General features: G+C 40.6%; 2 protein-coding genes and 1 long non-coding RNA gene across 32 annotated transcripts in view; 1 reads left to right on the top strand and 2 right to left on the bottom strand.

The window, feature by feature from the left end:
- The window catches only part of LOC127527483 (uncharacterized), a 1,026,648-nt gene that overhangs the window by 90,627 nt on the left and 922,276 nt on the right, over positions 1 to 13,745 (top strand). The gene's annotated exons all lie outside the window — the stretch shown is intronic.
- The window catches only part of LOC114645023 (butyrophilin subfamily 1 member A1-like), a 355,265-nt gene that overhangs the window by 90,070 nt on the left and 251,450 nt on the right, over positions 1 to 13,745 (bottom strand). For 6 of the 28 annotated variants that reach the window (XM_051926406.1, XM_051926418.1, XM_051926393.1 and 3 more), the window contains 5 exons: positions 7,310 to 7,381; positions 6,661 to 6,993; positions 5,136 to 5,417; positions 3,410 to 3,514; positions 3,276 to 3,302 (listed from right to left, as the gene is read on the bottom strand). In XM_051926406.1, coding sequence (XP_051782366.1) covers positions 3,276 to 3,302; positions 3,410 to 3,514; positions 5,136 to 5,417; positions 6,661 to 6,993; positions 7,310 to 7,379 — 817 coding nt within the window. In that variant the 5' untranslated portion in view covers positions 7,380 to 7,381. Of the gene's footprint in view, positions 1 to 3,275; positions 3,303 to 3,409; positions 3,515 to 5,135; positions 5,418 to 6,660; positions 6,994 to 7,309; positions 7,382 to 7,437; positions 7,482 to 8,124; positions 8,239 to 9,823; positions 10,061 to 13,745 lie in introns of those variants that run through there. The other 22 variants (XM_051926403.1, XM_051926410.1, XM_051926395.1 and 19 more) reach the window with 16 other exon arrangements.
- LOC114644157 (butyrophilin subfamily 1 member A1-like) overlaps positions 1 to 13,745 on the bottom strand; it is a 339,284-nt gene that overhangs the window by 3,922 nt on the left and 321,617 nt on the right. The gene's annotated exons all lie outside the window — the stretch shown is intronic.

The following is a 13,745-nucleotide window of genomic DNA, read 5'->3' on the forward strand; positions in this document are numbered from 1 at the left end:
CCCTCAAACTGCATTAATCTGATAGATGGACCATCGATAAGAAGAGTGGACTAAAATAAAAGAAGAAGATGAGAAGAAAACACAAAGCACCTTACTGAGTGGGCGTAAATAAGATAGGAGAGGACAGCACAGTGGGCACCTCAGGGTGAGAGGAGGACAGTGTGTGTGTGTGTGTGTGTGTGTGTGTGTGTGTGTGTGTGTGTGTGTGTGTGTGTGTTTGTGTGTGTGTGTGTGTGTAAGCTAAGAACATTCAAACAGTTATTATCAAATACTGACTCACTCTCAGACATGGAATCCAATACAAATCATATTCATAATAATATTATCAGGAAAGCATCCTTAGACTCCATAATGTTTCTTAACAAAGTGCCTCTACTTGGACTTGTCATTTCTAGCACTAATGTTTCACGTTCTTATTGTATCCCTTGAATTACTAAACTCTCTCCCTCCATTTAAATCTTTAACAGTTTTATTTTGCATTTTAATACAAAGAAGAACAATCTTTTCTTACCAATTTCCTTGTGCAGGAACCATATAGGAAGGAATCAAACTGTAGGCAAAAAGAGAAGAACAAAGTGGACATTTGAGAAGAGAAGTGGGACTGACAACACCAGTCTCTCCATGGATGCAGGACACCTCAGATGAATATTTATATATACTGTATATTGTAAACGTCATACCGGATGGAGTGGCGTCCCAACCTGGGTGAAGGCTAGACGTGGTGGAAATTTAACAGATGGACTGGATGAAATATCAAGGACAATACAGCCTACAATATGAAAGACGGCAGTGATCCACTGGCTCAGTTCCTATGACTTGTAGTTCAGAAGGGCAATCCTGCCAGGTCTGTGTCTGCCACCAGAGGGCACTTCCATAAGAGAGCCTACAGGACCTGCTTCATGTGACCCCCATATGTTCTTTCAGAATGCAATGTCATGACACCAGAAGTACACCAGGGTCCAACATAAAAGCAAGCGTCTCCCTTCACTTGGAGAGTCAGAGTTGGGAGTAAGAGGATGACACTCACTAAGGAGGAGCAGAGGGAGACAATAAAGCACTTATCTGGCGTATTGTTTAAAGTAAGAGTTTTAAGGTGTTGTCATGTAATAAAACATGTTATGTTATCCTCCGTTGGTGTCTGACGTGATTGTATCTGGTGTTCAGAGCACTGGGGCACCCCTAGTGGCCACACAATATACAGCAATATGTCTGCTTCTGAGGATGACTAGGGACATTGTCGCAAGTGAAGACTTTTCAGGTGACATACATTACATACGATACCATATTTATATGTAACCTTTAGGGGAAATTACAGAGATGTACGATTTAGGAGATCATTGTTACGCAGATGACACTCAAATCCATATTGTGGTAAACTTCCACCACTACTCTCCTCACAAACTGACTCCATGAAACAAAGTCAAGGGTGCAGCAGACGTTCCTTCAATCAAATTGCTTAATGACTGAGGTTCTTTTAATGGGTCCTTCTTCTTCTGTACAAAAAATAAATCATTTTACTTCATCTGTTGATAGAATTCTGTTATCACCTACCATTAATGTCTGTAACCTTGGAGTTATTTATGACAGTCAGCTCATGTTTGATGTACACATTAAAAACATTACCAAAATGTATTTGTTTCATCAGCACAAGATTGCAGGACCCTGAATATTTCTGTTACTATCTGCTTCTGAAAAGAGTATTCATGTCTTCATCTAAGGGCCTTCATCATTTAGATTATTGCAATGCTCTTCTCTTTGGTCTACCAGCAAATTCTCTTAAGAAGCTCCAGTGTGTGCAAAACTGTGCTGCTCAGACTCGCACCCACACATCACTGAACCGTCACATCACCCCTGTACTGGCGTCACTGCACTGGCTCTCCTCTCACAAACACATCACATTTAAAACTCTCATTCTAACACACAAAGAAGTCCATGGCACAGCCTCTCGTCACATCTGTGACCTCGTCAGACCCTCCATCCCCTTGTGCTCTCTCCATTGTCCCTGCAGGAGGAAACTTCAAGTCATGGAGGATGAGAACTTTATTTGTATAATCTAATGACCTTCTGTTTGACTCTCCTACTTTGTTTGTATTTATTTCTGGATGTCACAAATTGTTTTTTACTTTGTTATTTACTGCTTACTTTATACTTTTTATTCTTCTGTTCTTGCTATGCCTTATTGCACTCTGGTTCAAGAAAAGTGTGTTACAAATAAAATGTGCTATTATTATTATTATTATTAAGTGAACACGCTGGCACAGAGGTTGGCACTGCTGCCCAGCCCAGTCATTGTGGATGCTTCTCTTCTGTCTGTGTGGCTTTCTCTGCTGTTCATTCCAAAGAAGATTAATAAATATGTTAAGAGTATTAGTGTGTGTGTGTGTGTGTGTGTGTGTGTGCGTGTGTGTGAGAGTGCGTGTGTGTGTGTGTGTGTGTGTGAGTCACAGTCAATCACCTTACAAATGGATTTCTACTGTAGTGTGTCAACTCTCTGCTACTGTTAATTGGAATCAGAAAACAGATGAATGAATTTTAGATTCAGAATCATAAAATAAATTTAAAAAGCTGTTTATTTTTGATTGTTTTTGGTTTCCTTCCCTATTCACACATGAAGCACCAACACAAAGGAGACAAAGAAGACTTCACTGAATGTGGTGGGCCACATTGGCTCAATGCTGACCATTTCAAATTGTCTCCTCTTCACATTCAGGCTGGCCGGCCTGATCTCCCATCTGAGAATTTCCTGACCAGTTCACGTTTATTCAGTCACACCAAGGCCTTCACTAATTCAACTGCTCAGATATGCATGGACTCTGAAGACCCCTGAGAAGCCACCTCACCATCACAGGAGACAGATGAGCAGTGGCCAAGTAGAAAGAGGTAAATCAGCACAAGTCGAGCTCATCAGACCAGTCCTTGAGCAGAAGTGTCTCATATCTATGGCCCTGTGCTGACTCACGACTAGAGAGAGGACTAAATGTGTAATGGAGGAGCCATTTGGCACTCAGTGCCCACGTGACGTTAGGTTTGTCAGCCCACAGCACTCAAACTCCAGTTCAGCTCCTGGTATGATGTCTGCTGAGGACAGTCTGCATATTCCATTGTCAGAGTGGACTTCTAATGTGGACTCTGACAGCCACTAACTGTGAATTGTGTGATCAAAATACAAACTGACTGACACGTCTCAGGATTCACTGATGACAGTAAAAGCCACAAAGTAACTGAAATCAAACTGAGACTAAATTAGAGAACAGCAAATTTAGAATTGTACTCACCTATTGAATCATATCTGGTGTTTGTTTCTAGGGAAGACAAAAATGAATATAAAGATGAATTATTTATGAATGACTTTACCATTTACTGAGCATTCTGTCTGTTCTGATGTCGATGTGAGATCTATTGTCCTCACCTCTCATTCTTCTCCATTGAATGACCAGCAGGGGAGTCGCCGCTAAACAAAGAACCAACAAGACACAGAAAGCCACCAACCAGCCAGAGACCCCTGGGGAGAAACCTGCAACATGAGGGGAAGACGTGTGAGTCTGTGAGACAGGAATGAGGTTCAGGTGAGGAAAGCACAGAAGAATCCATCAAGTGGGACTCCTTCATGCTAAGGGGAGCATATGAGACCCTGCATTTACACCACAGATGATGTGCTCCTGTAGCTGGAGCCTGGGACCAAACACACCTTCACACCCAAGTCATCAGCGTGTCCATCAGCCCTCTCGTCATCCATCATAAATTATCCAGTATCTCACCTCCATTAATGTCCACTCAATGTCGTTCTCCTCCAGTGTTTGTCTCCTACGTCTGTTAATCTACACGTTTACTTTTCATTTCTTTGACTCACGTGACACAGATATATATGGGGGTCCACTCCTAGTCGGTTCTATTCAATAAGGGTGCGCACAAAAAGGCGACCTTCAAAAGGGCGACCTCAATTGGGCGCGGCGAATAAAGGCGCACGTAAATAAAGTCGACCTTCAAAAGGGCGACCTCAATTGAGCGCCGAATAAATGCGCGCGCAAATAAAGGAGCGCTTCAAAAAGGTGACCTCAATTGAGCACGGCAAATAAAGGCGTTCGTAGATAATTTAGTTGAAATGGCTCTGGAATATGGGAAGAGCAACAAAGGTGCAGATCTACTCGTAGTCGAAGGCTATACATTCAGAAAGGAGAAAACTATCAACGGGAAACACATCTGGAAATGCACTGAATATAGGATTGCACATAATCTACAGCTTCAAGTGTAACTTGCTTTCACCTTTTTATACATTCAGTCATTGCCTTAATCTAATTTGAAAACAACGAAATATGTTCAGTCATTGCCTTTTCTAATTTTCTGTAATTTTGAAAACAACGAAATATAGAGAGCTTTAGAAATAGTTCGTTAGAAGTAGTTCGTTAGAAGTTCATGCATTAATTAATTGGATGTTTTAATATTCTTGCTTTCACCTTTTTATACGTTCAATCATTGCCTTTATCTAATAAATTTTCTGTAATAATTTTGTTGCGTTTGCCTTTATTCGCTGCGCCCAATTGACGTCACCCTTTTGAAGTACTCCTTTATTTATGCGCGCAGTTATTCGGCGCTCAATTGAGGTCGCCCTTTTGAAGCTCGCCTTTATTTACGTTCGACTTTATTCGGCGCTCAATTGAGGTCGCCCTTTTGAAGATCGCTTTTATTTATGTGCGCTTTTATTCGCCGCGCCCAATTGAGGTCGCCCTTTTGAAGGTCGCCTTTTTGTTCGCGTCCTTATTGACGGATACCCTCCTAGTCTGAGTCACAACTGAATTTTCTGTTTTTCTATTTTCACGATGGCCTTGTTTCAAAGTCGCACTGCTAGCCAACTGTACCTGACATTGTAGATTTGTTCACGTGTGTGTGGTGATGTGAATTCCTGTATTTCAAAGTTCTAACTCTTATTCATATTTCATTTCCCCTTATGGATCTTTTCTTTTAATGTGCATATGGCACAACGTTTAACACAAATTAGTTACTACATTGATTTTCCAGGTAATTAGTAAATGGGAGTCTAGCTTTTTAAGCTGATCTACAAATATGTGCTTTAGTGCCACATTCTGTGTTAAAAATAAAGTGGCGATGCTGCTAGTGCCACACTATTAATGACGTACTGTAGATGCCAAGTCCGGAGTGCCAGTCTGGCTTTGGTGCTTTACTTCTCATCAGACAGCTGAACACGTTGTACTCCTCCTTCACCAGGAGGACGCTGCTCACTCTCAGAAGACCCTCGGAGTCCCGCTCTGATTTTATTGTGGACTGTGACGTCACGTCTGCCCCATTCATGTCCCTCCAGGTGACTTCTGGTTGGGGTTTCCACTTCTCAGCACTGCACTCCAGTCGGGTCTTCTGGCCTTCAGTGGAGCTCATAGAAATGGAGGGCTGAGCACCTAAAACTAATGAAACACAAAAGAGAAGAAGACAAGTGAAGAGAAGAAGAAACACTTTAACATCAGCTGACATGGCATACGGTTATGAATGAACTGCTGAAATAAAGGAATTTGGTTGTTTTTGTTTGGAGTGTAGGATTTGATTTTATTTTGTGTGACTTGTTTCTGATCATTTTATTTATTGCTTATATTTAATGAAACTTAGCAGAGCGTCAGTTTGCAAATGCTTGGGTCCAACTGAGGTAATTTGGCAGGTTTTGAGACTTTGAGGACATTTCTTTGAATGTCTTCACACTCATAAATAAAGAGACCAACTATTGAAATATTACTGGCCTGGACCTGAGGAGTTTCTCACCTCAACAGTCCTACAAACCAGAGGAGCAGCACATTTGATCTCTGGATTCCAATTCCTTGGCATGTTGTCCGTGCTGAGAGGCAGGAGCTTTCCATGCTTCTCAGGTGACCTGCTGTCCCACTTGATGTCCCACCTGATGGCATCCAGTGTCAAGTTTTAGCTGGGGTCTTAACCCACTTTAGGTGTCGTTTAACCATCTGTGATCTTTGGTGATTTTTTAAATATTATAATTGTGTATATGTCATTGTTTTTGTCCTTATGTATGTTATGTTTATAATCTTGCTCTGTTTATTACTTACCTGTTATGTTTTAGCATATCTAGTTATACACCTTATTTCCTTTATAGAGTTTCAGGGCTGTAGGACAACCCCGAGATGATGTTGATTTGTATCACATAATGTCACTGATTCAAGGTTTTCTCATTTTCTGATGATATTTTTGTATTTTATTCTGGTTTGTCAACTTTTATTTTACTTCAGTTCTTTGTATATTCTGTATTTGTCTTTATTTAGTGTTTGTTTCCATTGTCATATATTCCCTGTTGTTCTTACTGTGAAGAGCTTTGATAAGGAGGAATGTACTACATAAATAAATTGTTTCATTATTATTATTATCTTCCTTATCTCATCATGGGAACCGGTCACTCATATTGGCCGACTTTAACATCACCAGTTAACCCAATTCATACGTCTTTCTATTTGAAAGGAAAATCATAAAACTCAGAAAAAAAGTCAAACCTGATGAGGAAGTAGAAGTGCAAACTCTACACTGATAACAAGTGTTCATGGGAAGTGGACATGGACTTCATCAGGCAGTAGATCTAGACACTGAGTCATTGTGCCATCCCATAATACAACTAGAAACAAAAATTGTAAATGCCAAATGCACACTGACCTTCAACAGTGAGTGAGACCTGAGTCTCCTCTTCTCTTTGTCCTGAGTACACAAGACACCTGTAGAGATGATCATCAGAAACATGGACATTTCTGATTATTAGAGACACGTTGCGATTCTTGAGGTTGTCTATGCTCAGGGTTCTTCTTGTGTCACTCTGTCTGCTGATATTGTAATTGATGTATAACAGCTCTGGTGTCATGATGTCAGTTGTAAACCACCTCACTTCAAAGGCCTCAGCATTAAGAGCTGGTGAGAGGGAGGCTGGCAGGACCACATCTTCACCGACATAAGTGACGACGGGCTTAGAAGGACCGACAACGATGAAGCTGTCTGGAAAGGAAACCACAAGAGTGGAGTGAGGACCAGGATGTGATTTGTAAATTAGAAGAAATGACAAAAGTTAATGAAAACCATGTTAGCCAACTGATAAACGCTTCATTATCATTCCATCTTGCAAGCCATAAACAAAAAACAATTAAATTCTTTCTCTTACTTTTTTTGACAAAAAAAGCTTACAAATAAATAAATATTCTTTGTAGAGAGATATGTTTCTGCTGAACTTTACTATGAAGAGAAATGTGTAAATAAATAATATGAAACATTTACCACACCTAAAAATTAACAAAATATAACCAGCCATCCATACCTGCCCAGGAGATATCTGTGTTGTGTAGAAACAATAAGATAAGAAGAGTCCATCGCATCTGAAGGTTCATGGCTGAAACACAAAGAAGAGTCAGCTCCTCTGACAGACTGCTGTGTAAAACAACTCACAGATCAAACTGCGTCATCTACACTTCACATGACAGGAGCAGAGACCACCATTTATATCATTTGTGTTTACGTGTTAATAACCCAAAGGGCATTAACTGACATTCTTTATTTGTTTTACTGCCTGCACACTTTGGTGGACATGAAGCCTCTCCAGTCGACTCTCAGCTCTTTTATTTTATTATTTTCATCCTTTACCTCATTGATCTTTATGATAAGCACACTCTCTCATCTCAGTGAAGTCACAGTTTTTCACTTATCTATTCATCCATCCATCCCGCTATATCCTAACTACAGGGTCACAGGGGTCCGCTGGAGCCAATCCCAGGCAACACAGGGCACAAGGCAGGAAACAAACCCCGGGCAGGGCGCCAGCCCACCGCAGGGCACACACACACACACACACACACACTAGGGATAATTTAGAATGGCCAATACACCTAACCTGCATGTCTTTGGGAGGAAACCCACGCAGACACGGGGAGAACATGCAAACTCCACGCAGGGAGGACCCGGGAAGTGAACCCAGGTCTCCTAACTGTGAGGCAGCAGTGCTACCCACTGTGCCACCGTGCCATCCTTCACTTATCTAGTTTGGTTTTAATCATTTCTACCACAATGGCACAGGAATGACACTCTGTCATCAAACTGGCAGACATCAGTGGCACAGCTGTGGTCTGTCACATCCACCTTTGCCTTATTGTAGCCCCCCCAAAACACAACAGCATCAGACTGGCCCACCCAGTGGTCACCAACTGGAATTTGTTCTCTTCTTCTGTCGTTATTGTTATGGACTGGTGAGTCCTAGAAAGTATGAGATTCACTTTAGAGAGATGACCAGGAGATGAAAGAGGAAAGCAAAGCCATTATGAATGTAGGAGGACATTTCCTAAATAAAGAACTGAGGCCAGCAGAACAGAAAAAGGGGAAAGACAAAATGTGAGGTGAAATGGAAAAAAGTTCAGAAGCCTTTAAAACAAATGGTGCCTACTTCAGCTGTACGGTATAAAAAGGTATTTGTGAAAGGTATTCCTTTGCTCTGTATAAGTATAATTTACAAGCTGGACACCATTATTTTATCTCAGAAGAATTGTGAGATCGAGTGACATGTCACCAGTAGTCATAGAACGGACAATGAAAATCTGCTGTCAACACAACATGGTGGTAACCATCCCAAAAAATGACACAAAATCTCTATATAAAAATAAAAACATTGAGAAAAACACTATGGACAATAACTAAACCTTTGAAAATGCAAAATTGATGGACTAAATTCAGGTGACAGTTTATTAACTATAAAGGTCTACCTTGGGTTGGTTGCCATTTTATTCATGAAGAGTCACAGACATTGCAGTTTGCCCAGAAGTGACAATCCTGGATCTTTTAAACACCTCTTGGAACTCAGACAGGCCTTCAACACTCGACATCTACAGCGTCAGATCACAGCCTCATTAGACTGGCACAACTGGTTCTCTCTCTTAGTGCTTTCTCTTTCTTATTTAACATTCATTTTTCCACCAATTCAGTTGAGTCTTTTACAGATCACAGAAGTGAGACCTCCAGTAAACGCACTCATATCTTTGTTGATTGAATGTAATATTGTTGTTCATTTTACACTGGCTGCTATGCTGTATATGATGTTCATGTTTATTATGTTAGCAATGCCATTTGATACTAAACTTAGGTACAGGACTTCATTAACCAATTCATTAATTTCTAGCTTTCTCACATCTGTACTCCTGATGTGTCTTCACCACCCACCATTTCATGAAACACAGTTGTGCCTGAAGATCCAGTAATCAAACCAACAAGGAGAGCCTGACAGCCCAGTTGTTCCCTGCTTATTTCTACTTTCATCCTAACACACCTTGATGACACCGTAAACTGTCTGCACTCCTGTTTCCCCATTCATGATTATCACCATACAGCACAGTCATATCTCATAATAAGTTCTGAATCATCACACCTACATTTCTAGTAGTGACAATATGCTGGAGACGATCAGTTCTTTTGCTGTTGAATTGAAGGAGCTGGAGGAGCCTGTGGTGGAGCTGAGGCTAACCTACATCTGTAAAATCCTGATCAATGTTCATAATGTTCATTAATGTTTGTTGTGGTGGTCTTGACTCGAGTTACTTTTACTGGTGAAAACTCAGGGTGGACAAGCTAATTCATGACAGCACCCTGATTTTATACAAAGACCTTCTGCTCTGCTCATGGCTCCTTCACTAAACACACACTTAATCTGCACGACCTCAATGTAAACTTGTGTAGCATAAGCCAGTTACACGTTACTGAGTCAGCCTCAAAATTAAAATTCTTATCACTCACAACCTAAGGATTCATTTCTAACAGCAATGTAATAAACGTCCATAATGTCTCCACTTACTGCTTTCACTTTGTTTTCTCTCCACTTTCCCCGTTTAGAGCTCACACATCACGAAGGATTTGTCCTTCATCAGGGGTCTGTGAACTTCATGCACAATGTGTCAGTCTTTCATGTTCTTAATGTCTTATAAGTCTGTAGAAGGAGAAGATGGCGTGTAATAAAATAAAAGGAGTAGTATAAAGTGTTCCTCCTCTGATTTATTTCTCTTTCGTTTTTAAACAGCAGCCTGCCAACACTGACACACCTGAGTCTTAAAGTGACAGAAACACATTAAAATAAAATGGCCTGTGATCTCACAATAAGACCCTCAGCTTTTATCAGATCTCATGAGAATTCCATGCTTTTATGATCTTTTTTAGATTGTTTAACAAAGCAGGGCACACACTTATCACCCTTTGTTCAGATTAGAAGCAGACTTGTGGTATGAGGATCTGTGTTATAGCGGGTCCACAGCTCTCTTAGCAAAGGCCGTTTTAAATAAATAATCACCGTGCGCCTGGCTTAGTGAGGGGGCGTAGTGGTTGTAGCGGGTCTCAGGGCGATTTGCGGTGTGGGGGTTTCTCACCCTAAGTGCACAGGTGAGAGACTGCCCACAGCCGTGATTGTTCACCATACGTCACCGCAGTTTTAGACCCGCAGTTACAGACCCGGAAGTGACGTTTCAGGACTGAGTTCGTAACATTACTTTTGGAATTTTTCAACCGGTCTCAGCAAGTAAGTCTTCGCCAAGTCAGAACTGACGTCACCGCAGTTTGAGGACAGAGAATAGGAAGATAACTTTTGGAAGGTTTCGGCAGGTCTCGGCAAAGCCCAGAAAGTAACGTCGGGTCAAGGACCCATTCAGAAATTAAAAGATAAAACTGAGAAGGAAAAACAGTACAACAAACTAAATAATACACATCCTTGTGAAGTTCGGAGGGTTTCTGCCATCACATCATGTCATCTGCGGTGGGTTGGCACCCTGCCCAGGATTGGTTCCTGCCTTGTGCCCTGTGTTGGCTGGGATTGGCTCCAGCAGACCCCCGTGACCCTGTGTTCGGATTCAGCGGGTTGGAAAATGGATGGATGGATGGACGTCATGTCATACATCAAACTAAACAATGCAGATCGTTTCTGTGAAATAAACCATTAACATTTACGTTGTGTTTGGGTCTGTGGGAATGATTTAACATGTCAACAAAATTAAAATCATCAAGATCTGTGTTAATTGAAAATAGTTTTTCGTTTACATTCATGAATCGAAATATACAATATAATTACAATGTTTGCACCACGTTAGATTTTAGTAAAACGTTAATAATAAAAGTGATTACATTTTTTTAAATGTACTATGCATGTGTGCAATATTGTTCTAAACCAATTTAGAATAAACATTTTAGCCAATCTAATATTTTTAAACATGTATGTGAAGAAAACGGCAATACGTATTCTACACTGAATTATGCTATATAGTAAACGCCTTATATAGAACTGCTCTAGTTTTTGTCACTTATTATTATAAGCCACCAAAAAAAATACTGTTAATAACCCTAATTTATTTATATAGCACCCTGCCCAAAATTCAGAAAGAACAACAAGACCTATATAACATTGGCTACAATAATATCTTCACTAAATAAAGATAAATACAGGATATACAAAACATTCAAATAGAATAAAAGGCAATAATCCAGACTAAAATACAACATATAATACTACAACAACCCCGAGTACCTGGACAGATCAGAACATTAGAACACTCTAGACGAGAACTGGCCATTCAGCCCAACAAAGCTCGCCAGTACTATCCACTTATTTCTTCCAAGAAAACATCAAGTCGAGTTTTGAAAGACCCTAATGTCTTACTGTCTACCACACTACTTGGTAGCTTATTCCAAGTTTCTATCGTTCTTTGTGTAAAGAAAAACTTCCTATAGATAGAGAGGGTAAACTGAAAGAAGGGGCAGAATGTCAGGTCTGTTTAATGTCTTCTTAAAGAAATGAGTTAAAAACAAATGAATGGAGTCAGCTGATGTCATTAATGTTGGGAGGTCAGTCCACAGGCAGGGCACTATATACAGCTGAAGGCCCTGCTGTCACCCGCAGAGTGCCAGTTAGTGTGGGCACAGAATGAGAGGACCTTAGTAGCAGGTCAAGAACAGAATTTGATATTCAATCCTGTAAGACACAGGGAGTAGTGAAGGTGCAGCAGGATAATAATAATAATAATAATTCATTACATTTATATAGCACTTTTCTCAGTATGGCTGGGATGTGCTCGCTGTCGGTGGTCTGTGTCAAGACTCTTGCAGTTGAGTTTTGAATCAGCTGAAGCTGTGATATATGATTAGAAGTGTCACCTGCCAGTAGTGACTTACTTACAATAATCAATGCTGGATGTGATAACAGAAGGGACAAGATTCTCGGCATTAGAAAAGGACAGGAATGAACAAACATAAGAAAGGTGACACAGGTGGAAGTTTCTTAATATGGTTTACATGGTGAAATAAGAAAAGGAATCAAAGTGACACTGAGAAGGTCTGAGGAGATCATCACCCAGAATGGCTGAAGTGTTGCTTGTTTTCTTAAGTTACACTTTAGTGCCACTTTACAGGAGTTCAGTTTTGTTGGAATTTCATTTTAAAGAGTTTTGCTCTGTTCAGGTTTTAATTTTACTTTAATTTCACTGAGGCAAGTTGTGAGCTGAGAAGGCTGTGATGAAGAGTCACTTTTAACACTGAAACAGATCTAAGCATCATCTGCATAAAAATGATAAGCCAGACCAAAGCTACGAATAACTTGCTCAAGGGGAAGCACAGAGACACAGAAGAGCAACAAAGAGAGGTCAGATGGAGGAACTCCTGTGAGAAATTAAGGCATGAGGGTTACCCTGGTGTTATATGAATGTTGTTACAATATTGAGATTAATTGTCACTTTATCTGTTTAAACTGTATAAATTCATTTCTTTTCTGTAAGCATGCAGAGCTGAGCCAGATTTAGCACAGAGTGTCAGTATTCAGAATTGCTGGGCCAAGCATTAGGATAAGACAAACAGGGACAGCTAGAGGACTGTCGTCAGCCTGAAGGAGAACTGTGTGTTATAAAAACCTACTGTCTGATGTCAGCTAAAAGTTTGTACCCTTGTTTGGAAATGGGCTCTGTGCCATCTGGGGGCTTGCACGTGGAGAAATACTATAAAGCATCTTGGAGGATTGCCAGCCATTGGGAGACTCGACGCCCGGACTACAGGAGACTATGTCGACTTGGTCCGAGAAATCCTTCCAAGTGCTGTGACGATGACTGCAAACTCCATAGCAAGGTCCCCACCCTTGGACTGAGTATTGCGGTGTGTTTCCCCCGTTAATTATGCAGCGTAAGCTGTTATTAAAGAAGCTAGTTTCATCCTCGCTTTCATGTAATTTTATAAACCGTCATTTTGCATGCTGGGCGGGATAATATTTTTGTTTTTTTTTATTAAAATTCAGGTTATTAAAACGCCGCAATTAAAAAGAACACATTTCCAGAGAGCTAATACCTCTCTTCAGCAAACACCTGGACATGACATAAGCTGCACGGCCACAACGCCATATGCAATGACTTTTACTTTTACACAAACTGGGACAGCAGCTCCTCAAGATGAAGGTAACAATGCTTAACACAATAAAGACAAATAAGCCAGAGCTCCCATCTCAGCTGCTGGCCACACAGAACAGGCCAGTGAAGACATTCAAGTTTCTCTAAACAAATGACACATCCTTGGTGCACAATGTGATCTACACAGGGATAGGAGATGCCATGGCCAGAAATGCTAATGGACTATAATGCTACAAAAAGAGGAGTAGAGAATTTAGACAAAACATTATGCTGGATGCTGACCAAAGGCAATTTTTTCAACATATTGAACATTTCATAAAAAAATACTTTTGTCATCTGGACAACCTA

Source organism: Erpetoichthys calabaricus, chromosome 4, assembly GCF_900747795.2.
Source record: "Erpetoichthys calabaricus chromosome 4, fErpCal1.3, whole genome shotgun sequence".
Taxonomy (NCBI): domain Eukaryota; kingdom Metazoa; phylum Chordata; class Cladistia; order Polypteriformes; family Polypteridae; genus Erpetoichthys; species Erpetoichthys calabaricus.